Below are 19,259 nucleotides of genomic sequence, written 5' to 3'. Positions count from 1 at the left end.
TCTTTCTGCTGGCCCAGGGCAGTGGATATCATAGATGGCAGGTGGACAGTCATGCCAGCCAACTGCTCCCTGGCACCTCTGCATCCATCTGGGAAGCCAGGGCTTAGAGAGTGACTGACTGCCTGCTGTCTGTGCTTTGACTCCATCAGAGTCCTCTCCACCTGCCAGATGCTCCTGCTCTGGCTCTTGAATCAGACCACCCTGGCTCCAGCATTTACCCATGTGAGGTAGGAAGAGTTACTTACCCTCTTGTGCTTCAGTTTCTCTTCCATAAAATGGTAATGCCCATTTCATATAGGGTGGTTTGGGAGACAAACTGAGATAATCCACACAACGTGCTTAGCTTGAGGCTCATTAATTATTAGCTATTTTCATTATGTTATTTTTCAAAAGCCATCCCCAATACTTCCTCCTCCAGGAAGCCCTCCTGAACTACACTAACGACTAAAATATATTCTTCCTTCTCTGATCCCAGAACTAGTAACAGCTCTTTGCCTTGCCGTAGAGATGCCTGGGACTTCACTATCCCTAAATCTAAAGGGGCTGTAAATGCCTTAAAGCCAAAAAGGCAAAGAAGAGAAGACATGGCAGTCCCTCAGGGGTCTGATATGCCACCCATTCTGATGTTTGATGTGTATCTTTCTGTTTGTGTCTTTTCAATCTGTGTTGTCTTGTGTGCATGCATTTATTGGTATTGTGTTAAGGGTCTCATTGGGTTCTTCTACTTTTTCAGCTCAGCACTGGATGTTTGTTTGAATCCCTGTTGCTATGAACACACCTGGTTGTAGAGGCTGCTTTTAGGTAACAGACTTGAGCAATGGAAACTTGAGCAAGGCAAAAGGACCCACAGTGACCACCAAGCTGAATACAAACAGGCTCATTAAGTGACCCACCTCGAAACAGCCCTAAATGACCAATGGGTTACTTGTATACAACCAGGCACAGTTACCAAAAAAGAGGAAAATTCCATATATTCCCATACTCTCTCACTCCACCCTATAACTATACCCTCCCCGCCCATCGCCTTGTTGCAGTCTCTCCTTTATTGTCCTGCCCCCTGCTCCCTTGCAGTGTATCCAAGAAACTTCTATCTCTTTTGTTCTGCCTTGAGTGAATTCTTTCATGGTCTGTGCCCCCAGCCCCCACCCAATCCGGAGGCCTCACACTGATATCTCTGGTTGTATACTATCACATTTTACCCATCCACTCCCTCAATGCTGACCCTCAAGTCACCTCCAACTCCCAGCAACCACAAAACAACAACACAGCAAAGAACATCCTTTTACATGTCCTTTTCTGAGGCTGTAAGAGAAAGAGCTGCATTTTAGGGCCAAAGTTCGCTGTGTTTAGTCTCCCTCATTACTGCCAGACTGTTTTTCCAGAATGGTTGCTCCAGGGTACTCCCACCAGCAGTCCACCTGACTGTCACAGCTCCTCATTCCCCTACCTACCAACATCTACCTTTCTAATTTTGCCAGTCTAATTGAAAATTATATTTCATTGTCATTTTAACTTGTATTTTTCTGATCATAAATAAACTGACCATCTCTTCATATGCTTACAGGCTTGCTGGGGTGTCTGTTCCTTAAATGCCCGCCTAAGCCCTTGGAGTCTTTTAGCTTCTCCGGGCAGCTGAGGAGGCTCCAGAGTCTTGAGGATGGGGCCTGCCAGAGGCCTTGCACGAATGTCCAGGGCCTGGAGGCTGGGACAGTCCCCCCGTCCACGGGGACCTGCAGAGCCCAGAGTGGCCCCGACCCCCCCAGCCTTGGATGTGAAAGGCGCGGGGCCATCGGCATGGGATGTCGAGGGAGCTCCAGGAGGCACCTGCAGCCTGGTCGGGGATGGGGACGGGGGTAGGTGATGTGCAGCTGCGCCCACATCATGCTCAAGGGCCAGGAGGGACCGAAGGGTCTGGAGCAGCGGCTTTCGCGCGCACCCTGGCGCTCCTGGGGACCCATGCCCTTCGACCCCAACTCTGCGCCCCCTTCCCTCCGCTCGCGGCGCCGCGCCCAGGCGGACGCGCGGCGGGCGGCGGGCGGCGGGCGGTGGGGCAGAGGCGCGCGCCCGGGCTGCGGAGCGGCGGCATGGAGGAGCCCCCGGCGTGGGAGAACGACGGCCGTGAGTCAGCCGTGCCGCGGGACCCGGGGGCGGGCGCGGGCAGAGCCCAGAGGATCCCCGAACCCCCGCGGGGAGCGACCAAGCCTGCGATTGGCGCTGTCCTCGTGGCCACCTCGGTCGTAGGCTTCTTTGTGGCGCCCAGAGGAACGCGCACCGGGGTGGGGGGAGCATTGGCTGCGCGTCTGGGACTTGGCGGCGCCATCGGTCCCGAGAGCAGGGAGCTGCTGCGGTGGAGACATTAGCTAGAAATAAGATGGTTATGCGATCCTTTATTGAGTACTTACTTTGTGTGCCGGGAAGAGCCAGGACAGGCATGTTATTTGATCTTCACAGAGGCCCTATGGGTAAGACATATTGTTATCGCCATTTTGCAGAAGAGAAAGCTGAGGCCCAGGGTGATTAAATAAGTTACCCAAGGTCACACAGCCGTTAAGTGGTAGCAATGCTGAAGGCCCCAGCTCTGCCAGAATGTTGAGATTGGTTGGGGAATGAAGACCATAGCAGATAGGGAAAATGAAACCCACAGGAGGGGAGCTGTGGTGTGCTGCAGGTGGGATGAGGGCACCTGAGAGTCTTGCTCAAGGAGTGTGCTCAGTGCCAGTGTCTCTGGGCCGGTCAGCATCCATGTGAGCATCAGCCAGCCTGGGAGGCTTTGGCTGCACACCCTGGGAGGGGGAGAGAGAAAGATTGTGCCAATGTCCTCACACTGGGTTAAGGGGCTCTATCAAGGTGCTGTTTCAAAGGGTGCAGGGTTCTGCCTGGGTCAGAGGATCTCTTGAACCCACCCTCAAAGAATGTACAGCAATGGAGCATTAGTGTGTGGGGGAGGGAATTCTGGGCAGACCATGCATCATGGGGAAGGTCTCCCAGGCCAGGGTACAGTGTATATTTGATGTGGCCAGAAAGAGGATGCATGGGTTGAGGTGGATGGTAAAGAGATTAGGCTTGATTTCACTGGGGTCATGCAGGGTCTGCTTGCTCCCATTCAGACCCTTGGCTGTTTGCTGACACAAACAAGCCACTAAAAGGCCACCTGTAGGCTTCCACTAAGAGAAAGGGAGTCAGAGCTGGAAGGGATCTCTACAGATACCTTTCTTCACCCTTCTGCAGTTTTACAACCAAAGAAACCAAGGCCTCTGAGGGTCACATGGCTAGCCTTAGGAACCTGCTGCTAGAAAGTAGCAGACTGGGTACTAGATCCCCAGCTTCTCTAAACTCACATCTAAAGTGCCAGCTTTTTTCCTGAACTTAGATCATGGTGTTGTTCAGCCAAGAGGTTAAGGAAACAAAAGCTCGGGACCCAGTGCTTTTGGAGGTGTTTGAGATCTGAGAAGGGTTCTTCCAGAAGAGCCCTCTTCTCACCTATAAGAAAGGCATCCCTTTTGGGGGTGGGAAAGGGTGGAGCTAGCAGTGGAGACCATACCTGGAAGATGGTGTTTTCCCCACTCCCCTGCAATATTGACCTGAAGCTGCCTCTCCCTCAAAGCCTCTTTCCTGCCATTTACTTGAGCTTGTGGTTTGATTTTCCAGGGGACTAATGAGTCTTAATTGGGACAGCATCTTATGGTTCCAATGCCTGTGAAGAGTTTTAATGATTTGTATGTCACTCATTCATTCAACAAATGTGTGCCAAGGCCTGAATTTGGGGATTCAGCAATTAACAAATAAGACCTCCCCTGTCATGGGCTTATAATGGGGGAAGCAGACAATAAACCTCATCAATATGTAAGTATAGCATATGTCTGTGGTGAGGGGTGCTATAGAGAAAAATAATGCAGGGGGGCGGGTAGGAAAGGTGCTTTCTTTGGTTGGGATTTCACAGGCTTAGAGAGCCCTGAGTGAAGGAGGCCCTACCGCTTCCATGTCTTTGGCCACCAGAATTTATTCTCTGACCCCTTTGCCTTGGAGAAATAATAGTGATGATGATGATGATGGCTCTGTTTGCCAGATACCATGCTAGGGGCTTTTCATATCTTATATCTAATCATTACAATAACCCTACAGGGTGGCACACATTCCCCATTTTGCAGATGAGGGAACTGAGGCACAGGATAATTAAGTAACTCAAGTCACATGGCCGGGAAGTGACTCAGAGCTGAACTTAGGGCCATGTGATCACCCAAGGGCAGCAGCTCCAAGGTCCTTAGGTTGTATCTATGAGGCCCAGGAAAGCACAAGACCCTCTCCCATATCTGGAAAGCAAATTGATGGCAGTCCTGTCACCTCAGTGCTTTCCAGCCTTCTCTGACAAGTCACTGGCCACCTGTCCCTGGATACACCAATGGGCTAGATCTGGACATTCACATTGGACCAAACATGTAGGATGATGTGGGTTTGGGGGCAATCAAACCACAGATTACCTGCCCTGTGATGACTGTGCAAAGGGCCAGCAAATATTTGTGCCTTGTGCTAGTGTATCTAAACCTTTCTGGAGGAGGGACAGGTATCTATTAGTCTGAGGATTTTTGTGTCACTGATAGAAGCAGAATCTTATGGGTTCGGTGGATCAGCAAGGGTCAGATGTGGCCAGGGCCCCAAGGAGCTTGCAGTCCAGCCAAGGACACCAGACATCCTCACAAGACAAGAGCAGTCAGGATGACAGCAGTGTGGGGGTCTGGTGAGAGGTGCCTTGGACCACATCACCAGGTCTGGGTCCTCCTGGCTTGGCCACCACCCCTCTGAGCAGAGCCCACTGCTGCCAATGGCAGGAGGCCAGCAGGGGGAGCTCTGAGGCTCCCTCTAGTCGGAGATGATGGTGCAGCATTGAGGCAAGAGGAGCCCTGAGAGAAGGCAAATCAGGGTGGGGCCTACAGCTGGGAGGCAACAGCTGGTTAGGATTGGGGATGAAGAGAGATGAGATGGAGGGACGAGGACAGAGAAGCCGGGTGATATGCCTCTGGCCTTGCCCGTGCCTGATGAAGTAGGTGGCTCAGTAAATCCTGGCTGCCTTCTTCACTGGACAAAGCCATAGAAAGGTAGTCATCAACTCCAGTGGGAATGAATTCCATTCCCTTCCTCAAGAGCTGCTCTTAGGGTCGTGAAAACTGGATGATGGGGGCACCTCTGAGGGCCATGACAGGCACACACCTGGCTCCTGTGGATGGTCTTGCCGTGCTGTCCCATCTTTAGGGTTTTGCTGAGTCCCGGTTGTGTGGACATGGGTTGAGTAAGTGAAGAAAAGCAGCTTGTCTGGGGACGTCTCCTAAAAGGGGGGAGAGGCATCCCTGCCACCATTTCCAGCTGGAAGACCCCCTGTCTGGGACACGTTCAGGGCCAGGGAGGAGCTGTTCACCTCTCCTCTGTATGCAGTGTGGGGTGTTCTCCCCCTCATTCCATATCCCCTTTTCTGCCCCTAGTGCTTCCTCTGGAAAGGCAGCTCCATGAAGCTGCCCGTCGGAACAACATCGGAAGGATGAAGGAACTGATCGAGAGGAAAGTCAACATCAGGGCCAGAAACCACGTTCGTAAAGGGGCTCTTCCAAATCAGGGTGCCTGGATAGGAATAGTGCCTGCATGATGACACCTCCACGCAGGAGGAACAGTTCCTGGAGCTGGAGGCAGGAGCATTTGCATATGTTACTTGGGGGAGGCTCAGATTGTCCACTTTGGCTTAAGGTCTCTGGGGCCTCTCTGAAGTCAGGGATTCCTAGCCAGGCTTGGGCAATTTGAGAACTCACGCGCTCAATCCCCATCCCCCACCTGAAAGGCACACACAAGGAACAAAGGTTAGAGTCAGGAGGGCAGGGGGGTTGAAGGTCAGGAATCAGAGGCTGACAGATAGGCAGATAGGGGCAGAAGACTGGAGGGAGAAAGATGAAATGATGCCTATGGTCAGAAATCCAGGGGTTCAAGACCATGAAAGGCCAGACCAAGACAGGCTGAGCATGTGTGAGGAAGCAATTTAGTTTAGATCTCTGAGCGCCCACTATGGGCCCAGGCAGATCCTGGGGGGCTCAAAGACCAGACAGGGAGGCAGACCTAGCCCACTGATCAGACCTCAGGGAAGGCTGCTGATGGAGTGATCTATAGCCCCGCTGGGGGAGGAGACAGAGAAAAGCCATTCCTTCTGATGGGGAGCCCTGGGGATAGTCCTGGGTGCCACTCAGGGTAGCTTTTCCCTACCTTGGGGCTTCTGGCTGCCAGGCTTGTCTTAGGGGGATGTCAGCCTGGGTGGGAGGTCAGTGGAGGCTGAAAGGGTTGGATGTAGGATCCCTGCCTGCAGCAGAGGCTGCTCTGTCTGGGGTGACACGACAAGGGTATGACCTGGGTCTTCAGGGCCTGCCTGGGGCCCAGTAAGAGTAGGAGGAATTCCCAGAGATGTCTGATGTGCTCATCCACCTGTTTCCTGGTGGTCCTCACTCACTCCCTGAGAGGTGAGGAGGGCAGGAAGGATTAGTCCTATTTATAGATCAAGGCAGGCACAGACAGTCAACAAGTCACCTCAGGTCACGCATTTCATTGATAATTGGAGCCTCAGTCTCAGCTCCTGGGCAAACACTTGCAAGGAAGCATGGACTTGTAGGATGATAGGATGCTAATGCCAGATTCATTCATTTACTTGTTTGTTTATTCATTCAATCCGTCAGTATTTCTGAAGGGCTTACTCTGTGCTGGCACTGTGCTATGTGCTGGGGACAGAGCAGAACTTGTGCAGATGGAGTCCTTGCCCTCTTGGAGTCCGGGTGGGGAGAACAGATATACGGGTGGAGAGAACAGATATTAAACAATGTGTCTCATGAACAGTTCGTTCCCACTGTGATTAAGTTGAGAGCATGTGGAGGGTCTGAGGGGGCCCCCCTACCTGTAGCAACCAGGGATTTTTGCAGGAGCCTGAGTGAAGACAGGAAGAGGGGATAGTGTGGGCAGAAGCCTTGAGGAAGGAAGACCACACAGAAAATTAGCATTTCCTTTTGTTGTTCCCTTATAAGATAAAAACTGCAGGTCATGAGCTGGAGGAAGGAGGATTCCCCCAGTCCTGCTCAGATGTGCTGAGGCCAAAGACCATGATGAACTTCCAGGGTAGTCTGACAAAGGGGTGGGGGACCAGGCCCCTTCAGCCCATTCTGAAGGAAGAAGGGGATTGACCCAGGTAGTCAGGGGCCCTCAGGGAGTAGGACAATAATCCTCCGACTGGTGGCTGTCCAGCAGAGGGAGCAGCAGGAACAAAGACAGGCCGTGGGGGAGTAGTTTGGCATTTCTAAGCCGTGGCAGGCAGGGCCTCACAGGGCCTAGGGTTAGGAGTTTGTCCCAAGAGCAGTGGGAAGCTGTGCAGTTTTAGGTAAGAGACGGATGGGTCTAGTCATTGTGTTTGACTATGTTCATTTCAGCTGCTGTCATGTGGAGGAGGAGAAAGGGGCCTGAGTGGGGCTGGGGCCCTGCCCTCTTGTCACTAGAGCCAGCAAAGGCCCTTCCACCCTGCAGACCAGCTGAATTGCAGCTAAGGAAGTGGGAGAGGGTGGGGAGGTGGGCCAGGCAGGCAGCTGGTGCCTCACAGCTCTTCTCTCTCTCCTGGCAGGTGGGCAGGGTAGCCCTGCACTGGGCTGCGGGTGCAGGGCATGAGCAAGCTGTGCGGCTGCTCCTGGAGCATGAGGTTGCTGTGGACGATGAGGATGCGGTAGGGGACCCCTCATTCGGGTTAATATTTCCAAATGATCCTGAGATCATATTCTCTGCCTCTCTGCCTCTCCCCTCACCCCTCTCCCCTCAGTCTTCAAGGGCCAGTGACACTGCAATGATCCCAGTTTTCCCCTGTACAGCCATAAGGACCTCTCCAATTTCAAGAGCTTTTTAGTTCTCAGCCTTTCAGTCCCACATGATACCATGTGAACAGGGAGAGATATGGGCTGTAGAACAAATAATTGGGTGGATTGATAAAGGACTTTTTAGTAAAATACTCAGGAGGTAGGTCTCTCATGATATGCCATGGGACTCTGCTCTTTAACATTTTAACCAGAGACTGGAATGAAAACTAACAGTCTTACTAACAAATTGGCAGGTGACACATTGCCGAGAGAGAGCACTAAAGAATAACAGGGTCTAGGTTTGAGAAAAGGGCTGGGTCTGACAATGACATTTGACAGGGATACACTTAAGAATCCAAGCTTAGGGGCACGTGGGTAGCTCAGGGGATTGAATGTCCAACTCCTAATGTGTTATTATTTTTAATTTTTTTAAATATTTATGTTTGAGAGAGAGAGAGAGAGAGTGAGCAGGGGAGGGCCAGAGAGAGAGGGAGACACAGAATCTGAAGCAGGCTCCAGGCTCTGAGCTGTCAGCACAGAGCTGGATGCAGGGCTTGAACTCAAGAACGGTGAGATCATGACCTGAGCCAAAGTAGATGCTCAATCAACTGAGCCACCCAGGCACTCCTGAGTGTTCAACTCTTGATTTCGTCTCAGGTCATAATCCCAGCACTGTGGGATCAAACCCCATGTCGGGCTCCATGCTGAGTGTGGAGCCTGCTTAAGATTCTCTCTTTCTCTCCCTCTGCCCCTCTCCCCAGTTCACTCTCTCTCTCACTCTAAAATTAAAAAAAAAAAAGGGACACCTGGGTGGCTCAGTCTAAGCATCTGACTCTTGATTTTGGCTCAGGTCAGGATCTCACAGTGTGTAAGTTTGAGCCCTGTGTCGGGCTCCGTGCTGACAGTGTAGAGCCTGCTTGGAATTCTCTCCCTCTCTCTTTGCCCCTCCTCTGCTTGCATTCTCCTTGTCTCTCACAAAATAATTAAATAATGGGGTGCCTGGGTGGCTCAGTTAGTTAAGCATCTGTGCTTAACTTCAACTTCAGCTTGGGTCATGATCTCACAGTTCATGATTTCGAGCCCCACATCGGGCTCTGTTCTGACAGCTCAGAGCCTGGAGCCTGCTTCGGATTCTGTGTCTCCTCTTCTCTCTGCCCCTCCCACGCTCATGCTGTCTCTCTCTGTCTCTCAATAATAAATAAACATTAAAAAAATTAAATAAAATAAGTAGATAAATAAATAAATGTTAAGGCATTATAAACTTCCCTGCAGAGATTTACCTTTAACAGAAATACTTTTCTTTGCCCTGGATTGTCTTTGCTCCCAGGACCCAGCATGAGGGGGAGCTTAATTACAAACTGGGGCTAGGGGGTGCGGCAGCAACACCTTCTTCCCCACTCCTGCCCCATCTCCTCGTTTAGAGCTGACGCTAAAAGGAGAGTATCAGGGCGCCAGGTGGCTCAGTCGGTTAAGGGTCCGACTTCGGTTCAGGTCACAATCTCACGGTTCGTGGGTTCAAGCCCCACGTCAGGCTCTGTGCTGACAGCTCGGAGCCTGGAGCCTGCTTCTGATTTTGTGTCTCCCTCTCTCTCTGTCTCCCCCCCCCCCCCCCACATTATATCTCTCTCTGTCTCTCAAAAATAAATAAATGTAAAAAAAAATCTCTTAAAAGGAGAATATCTAGGATCCTTAGTCTGAGTTTCCCAATAAAATACTGGAATGTCATGTGATAGGCCTTTGCCCCCAAAGACCCTCCACTGTCACCGCTGTGCTCTGTTATTTCTTATTTCTTCCTTGAGGGAATGAGTGAGAAAAGAAGGTATGAGGAAGAATAGTAAGAGAGAGTGCTTTTATAACTCTTCTCTATTTTCTTTGCAAATAGTAATAAATGTATTTTGAAAATTAAGAAAGGTGATGGATATGCCTACTTTAGTAACAGAAGGGTGAGGGAGACAAGAGAGGGAAATCCTGCTGTTGGGGAGAAGGTCTCTAGGGATATGCCATAGGGCTCTGTCCTGGACAGTTCTTGGAACTAGGATGCAGAAGTATCCCTGGGGTTCCCACTGACAGGAGGCTCTGGCTCTCATGACTCTCCTCTCCCAGCCCTGAGCCTTGATCCTTTTTATTCCCAGGTTCCTGTGGGCTTCCCGCCCCCACCCGCCCGGGGCTGGGGATGAGTATACATTCTCTCCCTCAGCCAGCCAGCCCACAATTACTGATATTCTACCCAGTGCTGGGTCTTCCGCATAACCCCATGAGGGCAGAGGTCAGGGAAGGGGCTCTGATGATCTCAGAGTGCTTCACAGATGCAGGAAGAGCTCCTGCAAACAGGTGGTGAGCCGCCATCAAAAAAGGGCCCAGACATATTCTCAGTTGTTCCAAAGGGCATGTGGGGTGGAAGGCACCAGGGATTCAGATTTTAGTACAGCGGAAAGAGGGACTTTCCAACAGTGAGTGGTGTTTTTCAGTGCAGTAGATGTCTTTGTAAGGTGGCAAGGCGTCTTCTGGCTTAAGCCATCTGCCTGGAGGACGTCCTGTAGGAGATTCAAACAGTTGGTTCTCAAACACCAGTCCAGGGTGAGGTCTTTACCAGTCACAGCAAATCAGAAAATAAGAACAATGTAGTGTGTTTTTCATGAAGCTGTATTCGGAAAGAGCATCTTCTCTAATTAGTTTCTCCCCAACTTTTTGTATTAAAATATTCCTGCTTTTTTTTTTTAAAGAACTTTTTTAATGTTTATTCATTTTTGAGGGGGGGGGGGATGAGGGGAAGAGAGAGAGGAGGACAGAGGATCCAAACCAGGTTCTGTGCTGACAGCACAAGACAGTGTGGGGCTTGAACTCACGAACTGTGAGATCATGACCCGACCTGAAGTTGGACGCTCACCTGACTGAGCCACCCAGGCATCCCTAAAATGTTCCTTGTTTATTACATGATGGGGAGAATAGATGGTAACTGTTTTCTTTTTAAATTTTATTTAGCAAAAACAAAAGTTTGCAATAATCAGCCCCTATTTTGGGCTTTACTAAAAAGTCCTATTTCTATATTTTGTCTCAGCCCCTATTTTTAAAAAATGCCATGGTTTTTATATTCCTAAATCTTGGTGCTCCCCAGCCTGGGTGGCACTTATGGTCCCTTATGGTTGTATGATTTTCAGTGCAGACATGGGCCCAGGTGGCACAGCCATACCTGCTTACATTCTTCTCACCTCTTCCCTGTGTCCTCTCCCCCAGTTTGGGATGAACTCGCTTCTCCTGTCTGCCTGGTTCGGCCACTTACAGATCCTGCAGATCTTGGTCAACTCTGGGGCCAAGATCCACTGCAAGAACAAGGTAAGGCCTCAGATGGCAGACCCCTTGCTCCCGGAGTCTCTGCCGCCTCTGTGCCCTGCCCCTGCAGCATGGGTCTGCCCCCACCTCTGCTCCCTCCTACTCCCCGGGTGACTCTGCTGCCCCAGCTTGCCTCTGCCTTCTGAGGACCCTCTGGAAGTCGCAGCTGAGCTCAGCCCCGTGAAGTTGGGACGCTCAGTGTTTCCACTGGGGCTGGGAGAAGCTGCTGGGGTGGTTCTTCCATCAGCATTAAAAGCCTCTTTCTTCTAATGCCCCTGACCCTTTACCACTCTGCCATGTTGGAACAGTCCCTAGCCCTCTGGGCAGCCTCCTTATTCACACAGGAGGAGTCAAAGTAACACCCTCAGAGGGTGGTTAGGAAGATTTAATGAGAGAGAGAGAGGTTGGGGCCTTCCCCCCTCTTCTTCTGGGCGCTGCCTCCCTTGTGGGGTGGAAAGAGGAAAGTTCTGGTTACCAAACCCTGGGACCTTGGGCAAATTACTTCAGCATCCTGAGCCTCAGTTTTCACACTGGGGAAATGGGGATGCTAGTACCCACCTCTGAGCTGAGGGAGAAACTCAGTACTCTGTGTAAAGTACCTGGCTCAGTGCCTGGCACATTAGGGAACCTGGCAGTCTCTCCCGGCTCAATGGTGTGCTCTGTGGTATGAGGGAGGAGGGTCCCCAGCAAGTCAGATCTCTGCTGGGGATCTCTGCACTGGTGTCTCACCTTTTAGGGGGTCATTGGCCCTTATGAAAATGCAAACATTTCTGGACCAAACGCTGTCAGCCAGGGGGTCTCAATCTGGAGATCCTTAGAACTCAAGGTGGGGAAAAAAGGGACATTTTTATTTTTACAAACTTCTATTTAAAGGTTTAGTATTAGTTGCAATGATGAGCGAATGCAAGAGTGGAAGTGGCATGGTCTTTTGAAGCCAAGGCTGGGAAGTCACACGATACCACTTCGACCATATTTTATTGCTTGAAGCTCCTTGCAGGGCCAGCCTGGATTCAGGGGATAGAGAATATTGGATTCTCCCCCTTAATGAGAAGAGTACACAATCCCATTGCTTTGGGTGTTTCCAGAGGTGTGAGGAATAGTTGTGTCCCACCGACTACTTTTCTATTCCTTGTTCGAGGACCTCCCTGGAGGTATTTATCTCACCTGTAGAGGAACCTTCAGCCAGGCCATGACTGCACCACGCTCTGGCCCTGGAGTTTTCTTTTCCCCCGCTGTTTACCTGGCTCTACTTTGCCAGGCACTGGTGATATCTAGAGTTTTACCAAACTATAGGCTGTATTAACATTTCAGCAGTTTTTCTGTTAATGTCCTACAAAGTATTTAATCATCTTGTTTCCTTACTCTCCTCCAATTTTATGACAATTTCTCAGTCTTTCCTTGTTTTTCACGACCTTGACACTTTTGAATAGCGCTGGTCAGGTATTGTGCACAATGTCCTTTAATTTGGGTTTGTCTGATGTTTTTCTCATGATTAGAATGGGGTCATGGAATTTGGAGTAGAAAACCACAGAGGTTAAGTGTCCTTCATTGCCTCCTGTCAGGAGAAATATGATACTGTCCAGTGACAAAACAAAAATAATTTATTTAAATAACTCTCTGCCATTGAGCCACCCAGGCACTCCTGAGTGTCCAATGCAAGGCCTTGGTAGTGTGGGACTCGAACTCCCAACCTAAAGATCAACTGAGCCAGCCAGGTGCCCCCAAAAGGCAGCTTTGTAGCAAGTTTGATGTCCTTTATTCGAAAGAAAACAGTCCCTGGGTTGGGGGAGTACAGCCCTTCACAACAATTGAACACTCTTCTGGAGAGATTTTGGGTAAGAGCAAATTTTATAGAGCCCCCAAAGCAGCAACACAGAAACGGCAGGATTGGCTGCTAGGGGGATTTCTTTTTTTTTTTTTTAATTTTTTTTTTCAACGTTTTTTATTTATTTTTGGGACAGAGAGAGACAGAGCATGAATGGGGGAGGGGCAGAGAGAGAGGGAGACACAGAATCGGAAACAGGCTCCAGGCTCCGAGCCATCAGCCCAGAGCCCGACGCGGGGCTCGAACTCACGGACCGCGAGATCGTGACCTGGCTGAAGTCGGATGCTTAACCGACTGCGCCACCCAGGCGCCCCATAGGGGGATTTCTTTGTAAGGCTAGTGGGTCCTGTTTTCTAGGGTCAGGGGAGCTAGTACAGCTCAGTGTATGTTAGATTGTCATTGTTCTACGTTAGGTTTCCTGTAAGTGCAGGCTGAGGTAGATTTAGATTTGTTACCTGGGCCAGGTCACTGGGGCAGCCTTCATTTTGTAGGTCTCAATATAAGAATTAACTTTATCAGTACCAACATGGCCTGTCACTGGTGATGTTACCTTGATCCAGTTCTGATACCAACTCCAATGTGTGTGCTTTTTTCCACATCACCAAGCAATTAAGTCAATTCTCCATGGACACTGACTGGTTTTCCCACAAATTTAACTCAATTCCAATACTATCTTGCCTAAAGATAGTGTCAGATTCCACTGGTTAAGGGTTTAGACCTCCAAGACCACCCCCATTTCAGAAGCCAATCCCAAGTCCAGGCTGTTACCTGGGCTTCTGACCGATTAGCTATAAATCAGAGGTTCCTACCACCCCCTCCTTAGTTTTGATTAATTTGCTAGAGCAGCTCACAGAACTCAGGAAACTAGTTTACTCACTAGATCATAAACATATTACAAAGGATATTAAAGGATACAAATCAATAGCCAGATGAAGAGATACATAGGGTGAGGTCCTGAACAAAGGAATTTCTGTCCTTGTGGAGCATGGGACCCAGCACGTGGATGCATTCTTGAGTTCACCAACCTGGAAGTTCTCCAAACCCGGTCCTTTCCCGTTTTTATGGCGGCTTCGTTTCATAGACAGGATAGATTAAATTCTTGACCATTGGTGATTGACTCAACCTCCAGCCTCTCTCCCCTCCCTGGAGGTCAGGGGTTGGGGCTGAAAGTACCAACCCTCTGGTCTAGTTGGTTCCCCAGGCAACCAGTCCCCCATCCCCCTCCCCCCACCACGTCTTCAGTTACCTTGGGGCTTCCCTTGTCACCAAATTAACGTTAACAATAGACGTCTTAACCGCTCTGTACACTTGGAAAATTCCAAAGGTTTTAGGACCTATGTGCCAGAAACAGGACCAAGCCCAAATATATATTTCTTATTATAAACCATAATTTCAGGCTTGATCACGTGGTTAAGTGGTGTCGCCCAGGTTTCTCCATTGGAGTGTTAGCATTTTTCCCTTCCCAAACTCTATTGTCAGAAATGCTTTGTGGTTTTAATTTACATTTCAATAATGACTAATGATGTTAGATATCTTTTCATATGCTTCTTTGCCACCTATATATCTTCTTTGTGTCCAAATGACTTTTTAATTGGGTTAATATCTCATCGATGAGTTTTTAGAGTTCTTTATAAATTTTGGAAGTGTTTCAAGATAAATTATAGACATCACTATACTTCCCTCTAAATACTCCGTATGCATAACATTCACTAGAATTCAATTTCTTTGCTTAAAATGAAATATACAAGTCTTAAGTTTATATTCACTGGGATTTGACAAATTTTACTTCAGCGTAATCCAAATTACTGTCAAGATGTACAACATCATTCTGTTGATTTTTATGATCTATCGATGGTTGCAATCCATTTGAAAAACAGTGCTCTAAACAATCTAGCTATAATGCAATGCCTTGGTAGAAGCTCTGGGCTATAAACAGGATTTGCAAACCTCCCTCACTAAAATATTGCTTCTGGAGCCAAGAGACCATCTTTCTGCCGACCCCTTTTCCCACCCTGGCCACTTCTGTCTGTTAAAGAACAAAATTCAAGTGAGTAAATTTAAAGATCTAATTGGCTTTATTCAATGATTCATGAATTGGGCAGCATCCCATCTAGCAAATAGAAAGGAGCTCCAGGGAGCTGTATAAAATGAAAGACTTTTATAGGCAAAAGGAAGTGGGGCAAAGAAGTTATTCCAGCAAAGACTGGATTGTTTTAGGCAAGATCACCTTCCTTCAGGGGACAGTGGGGGTGGTCTATCAGGTGGTTGTTTGTTTTTTTTAAGTTTATTTATTTGGAGAATGGGGGAGTGACAAAGAGAGAGAGGGGGAGAGAGAGAGAGAGAGAGAGAGAGAGAGAGAGAGAGAGAAAATCCCAGGCAGGCTCTGCACTGTCAGTGCAGAGCCCAGTGCAGGGCTCCAACTCATGAACCATTAGACCCTTAACCAACTAAGCCACTCAGGTGCCCCTGTCAGGTGGATTTCCTCCCTATTATTGACCAGGAAGATCCAGACTGACTGGCTAAGATGACTTATCTGGGAGAGGCGGAAGCTGCAGTTAGCTTAGGTATTAAAGTCTCGATTTGGTGATGGGTGGGCCTTAGCACAGGTGACTCCATTTTGGGTCTGTTTTCTCCTTTTTAACACCTCCTAGTCCTTGCAGACCCCATCAGCTCTCACTCCTCCCCAGAAGGTTAGGAGGTTACCACCTAGAGACAGACACTGGGTGCTTAGTCACCTCCTTCTTCTTTTGGGGCCGTGTCAAGGTAAGCAGATGCTAGAACCTTTTAACAATGTCCTGTGGTGGGTAGTATTCTGAGGACTATTAGTGCTATACAACCTCACCTTACATCCCGAATTATTTTTCAGTGTATAACAAAACTTGCTGTAGAGGATGCTGTCCAACCCCCTCAGCCACCCACTGAGGTAGTCAGGGGTTATTATCCTGATTTGACCTATAAGAAAATGGAGGCTTATAGAGGTACAGATAACTTGGTCAAGACCAGACTGCATTGCTGATAAATGCTGGAGCTGGGATTTGAACTCTGGCGTCCCAATTCCTACCAGGCTCTGTGAGGCTGAGTGGGCACTTGTGGTTTTCCCCATTTATATAATGTGTTGTTTCCATGGTAAAGCTGTGTTCTAGGTTGCAAACATTCACCGTTTGGGAGACAGCCAGTGGGTGAGAAGGGTCCTCCTTGGTAGACTGTAGGGACCACCCTGGGCTTGTTTCCAGGACGGCCTGACCTTACTACACTGTGCAGCCCAAAAAGGCCACGTGCCAGTGCTCGCATTCATAATGGAAGACCTGGAGGATGTGCCCCTGGACCAAGCTGACAAGGTAAGAGTGGCCTCAAGGCTGTTTGTCCTTCCCGTTGGGCTTGGGGCTCCTGGGGCCACTCCTGCCCATTTCTTAAGTGCATCCTTTGAGCTATGAGGGTAGTGCAGACTGGACCCTCCCTCAGGGAACTGCGGGCCTAGAAGGGGCATTAGTGCACAAATGAGTCAGATAAAGGAGGAACATGATAAGTTCCCTCAGAGAGGTTCTGATAAGGACTAACTAGGTAGGTTAGAGACAGGAGCCACTGCTTTCTGCTTCCTGGAAGAGGTGGCATTTGGTGAATGAACTGGGTTAATGAACTGGGTTTTGTTGGTAAGATTGGAAAGCGGGGAGGTTTTATAGAGAGGAGAGCATTGCTAAAGCTTTAGAGGTAGAAAAGGGCCCTTTGTGTGTGAGTTTAGATGGTTTGTGATTTGGGGAGTGAGAGCCAGGGGGCTTGTTGGGAGCCCCGCATGGAAATCTCCACTGACTTCAAGACTCAGAAATCTGTCCTTTATTCAGTATGCAGCAGGGAGCCACAGAAGGATTTCAGTGGGGGAGGAACCCCACCCAGTGGGATCTTGTTGGAGAGTTCAGTCTGGGCTTTCCAGGGAAAGCATGTAGGGTAAGGGGAGGGGAGAGCTTCTGGGTCAGGAGAGGCCCTCCGCAAGCCCAGAGTAGTTGGCTAGGTGGGCAGGGTGGGCGTGCCCACTGCAGGGTGCAGAAGGGCCACTTTCTTCCCCTCCCCCGTCAGCTGGGAAGGACAGCGTTTCACAGGGCTGCTGAGCATGGGCAGCTGGACGCTCTGGACTTCCTTGTGGGCTCTGGCTGCGAGCACAGTGTGAAAGACAAGGTACTGTAACTGGGTCCCAGGGGAGGGAGGTGACCAGTGTGGCACTGGCGGCTTACCTGTGCTGCCTTTCTCCTTCTTCTTCTTCTTCTTCTTCTTCTTCTTCTTCTTCTTCTTCTTCTTCTTCTTTTTCTTTTAGAAGCTTATTTATTTATTTTGAGAGAGAGCGCAAGAGATCATGCTTGCGAGTGCATGCAAGCTGGGGAGGGGCAGAGAGAGAGGGAGAGAGACAATCCCAAGCAGGCCCCGCACTGTTGACACGGGGCTTGAACCCATGAGCCATGAGATCATGACCGAGCTGAAATCAAGAGTTGGATGCTTAACTGACTGAGTCACCTAGGCGTCCCTTACCTGCACCTACTTCTGACTCCAGTGTGCTGGAGGGGCAGGCAGCTTAAGGATCAGAGAGTGTCTGATGTTCACCCGGCAGCCATTTCTTGAGCACATGCTATGGGTCCTCCCTGTGCTGCTGGTGAGAAGCACAGATATCCAAGAGTCATAGTTTTTTTTTTTTTTTCTTAATTTTTTTATATTTGAGAGAGAGAGCGAGCGAGCAGGGGAGGGGCAGAGAGAGAGGGAGACACAGAATCAGAAGCAGGCTCCAGGCTTCACACTGTCAGCACAGAGCCTGACATGGGGCTCGAACCCATGAACTGTGAGATCATGACCTGAGCTGAAGTCAGACGCTTAACCAACTGAGCCACCCAGACGTCCCCCTAAGACATAGTTTTTCACTCAAGGAACCTGATGCCACAGCCCTAGTGGAAACCTGTGATCAGAGTGGGGAGCCAGGATGGCACATCTTTTGGCTGGTGGTGCTGCCTGGAGTGGTTTTGAGCAGCACTGTGATGCCCCTGAGGATGTCTATTGTTGGGGGTGAGGGGAAGAGTTGGGGGGGGGGGTGGCCCCACACCTGCTGGTTATTTACTTTCTTTGTGATTTAGTCATCTACTATGGTTATGGCAAAAATAGAATGAGAGCCAGAAGAGGGAGCGGTTCGTTCAGGGTGGAGAGTTTATTAGCAGGATTTCACCAATCTGAGAAGAGGGGAGGGCTGGGGATTGAAGAAGTGACCCTGCAAATGACTCCTATCAGGGGCCATTGTGAATCATTAGGCAAGTATGTTGCAGCAAAACCTAAACAATGCTTCCAACAAAGGGACAGACTTCATTATTTTTTTATTAAAAAAGTTTTTTTTAAGTTTATTTATTATGAGAGAGAAATAGAGCACAAGCAGGGGAGGGGCAGAGAGAGAGGGAGAGAGAGAGAATCCTAAGCAAGCTTCATGCTGTTAGGCTTAGGAGTGGGACTTGAACACATAAATTGTGAGATCATGACCTGAGCTGAAACCCAGAGTCGAAAGCTTAACTGACTGAGCCACCTAGGCACCCTGGGACCGACTTCATTATTAATCTTCTGATTAATGTGCTTGGCCAGCATAAAGGAGTTCTGTTTATAAGTTAGTGACAGAGAGCTCATAGATAAATTCACCACAGGGTCTTAGAACTGGAAGTGTTCTTCATTAAGGGCCAATTCAACATTCTCATTTTATAGATGTGGAAACTAAGGTCCAGAGAGGGGGATGCTTTAGCCAAGGTCACACAGCAAAGACAGAGGTTCATCTGGGTTTGGAATTAGTAACCTAATGTCCAGCCCTGGGCTGCTGCCTCTCTTCAAGCTGCCTCATGAGGCACTAATCCTTGGGGTCTGCACTGAATCCAGCTGTCCACACTCATCCTTTTGGTCCTGAGAATCAGATCAGGCTGATTTCCTTCATTCTGGAAACATGGGCTGAGCAGGTCATGCTCTGGACTAGGCTGTGGGCCAGGAACTGGGAGTACAGAGAGGAGTAAAGGACTGCGCCTGCCAGGACCCATCTACCCAGGAGGCAAAAACATGATTGTACTCAGGGTGCCAGGAAGGCTGGAGCACCAAAACCGGAAACCAAGCAAAGCCCAGCTTTGATGAGCTTACCCAGAATCTTGCAATCAGAAATTCTAGAAAGAAGATTTTAAAATTGCATGCCCCTGTTATGTTTTGTATTTTCAGGTGAAAAGTGTTTTTATTTTGAATTTCTT

General features: G+C 49.3%; 1 protein-coding gene across 10 annotated transcripts in view; it reads left to right on the top strand.

Moving 5' to 3' along the window:
• Positions 1-2,035: 2,035 nt before the first annotated feature.
• Positions 2,036-19,259, top strand: part of ANKDD1A (ankyrin repeat and death domain containing 1A) — a 39,490-nt gene continuing 22,266 nt past the window's right edge. For 3 of the 10 annotated variants that reach the window (XM_058737385.1, XM_058737384.1, XM_058737383.1), the window contains exons 1-4: positions 6,927-7,732; positions 11,094-11,192; positions 16,248-16,352; positions 17,086-17,184. In XM_058737385.1, coding sequence (XP_058593368.1) covers positions 7,433-7,732; positions 11,094-11,192; positions 16,248-16,352; positions 17,086-17,184 — 603 coding nt within the window. In that variant the 5' untranslated portion in view covers positions 6,927-7,432. Of the gene's footprint in view, positions 2,119-5,474; positions 5,579-6,924; positions 7,733-11,093; positions 11,193-16,247; positions 16,353-17,085; positions 17,185-19,259 lie in introns of those variants that run through there. The other 7 variants (XM_058737388.1, XM_058737387.1, XM_058737391.1 and 4 more) reach the window with 5 other exon arrangements.

Source organism: Neofelis nebulosa, chromosome 7, assembly GCF_028018385.1.
Source record: "Neofelis nebulosa isolate mNeoNeb1 chromosome 7, mNeoNeb1.pri, whole genome shotgun sequence".
Taxonomy (NCBI): Eukaryota; Metazoa; Chordata; class Mammalia; order Carnivora; family Felidae; genus Neofelis; species Neofelis nebulosa.
The sequence above is the reverse complement of the archived record's forward strand: the minus strand, read 5'-3'. Positions and strand labels throughout refer to the sequence as shown.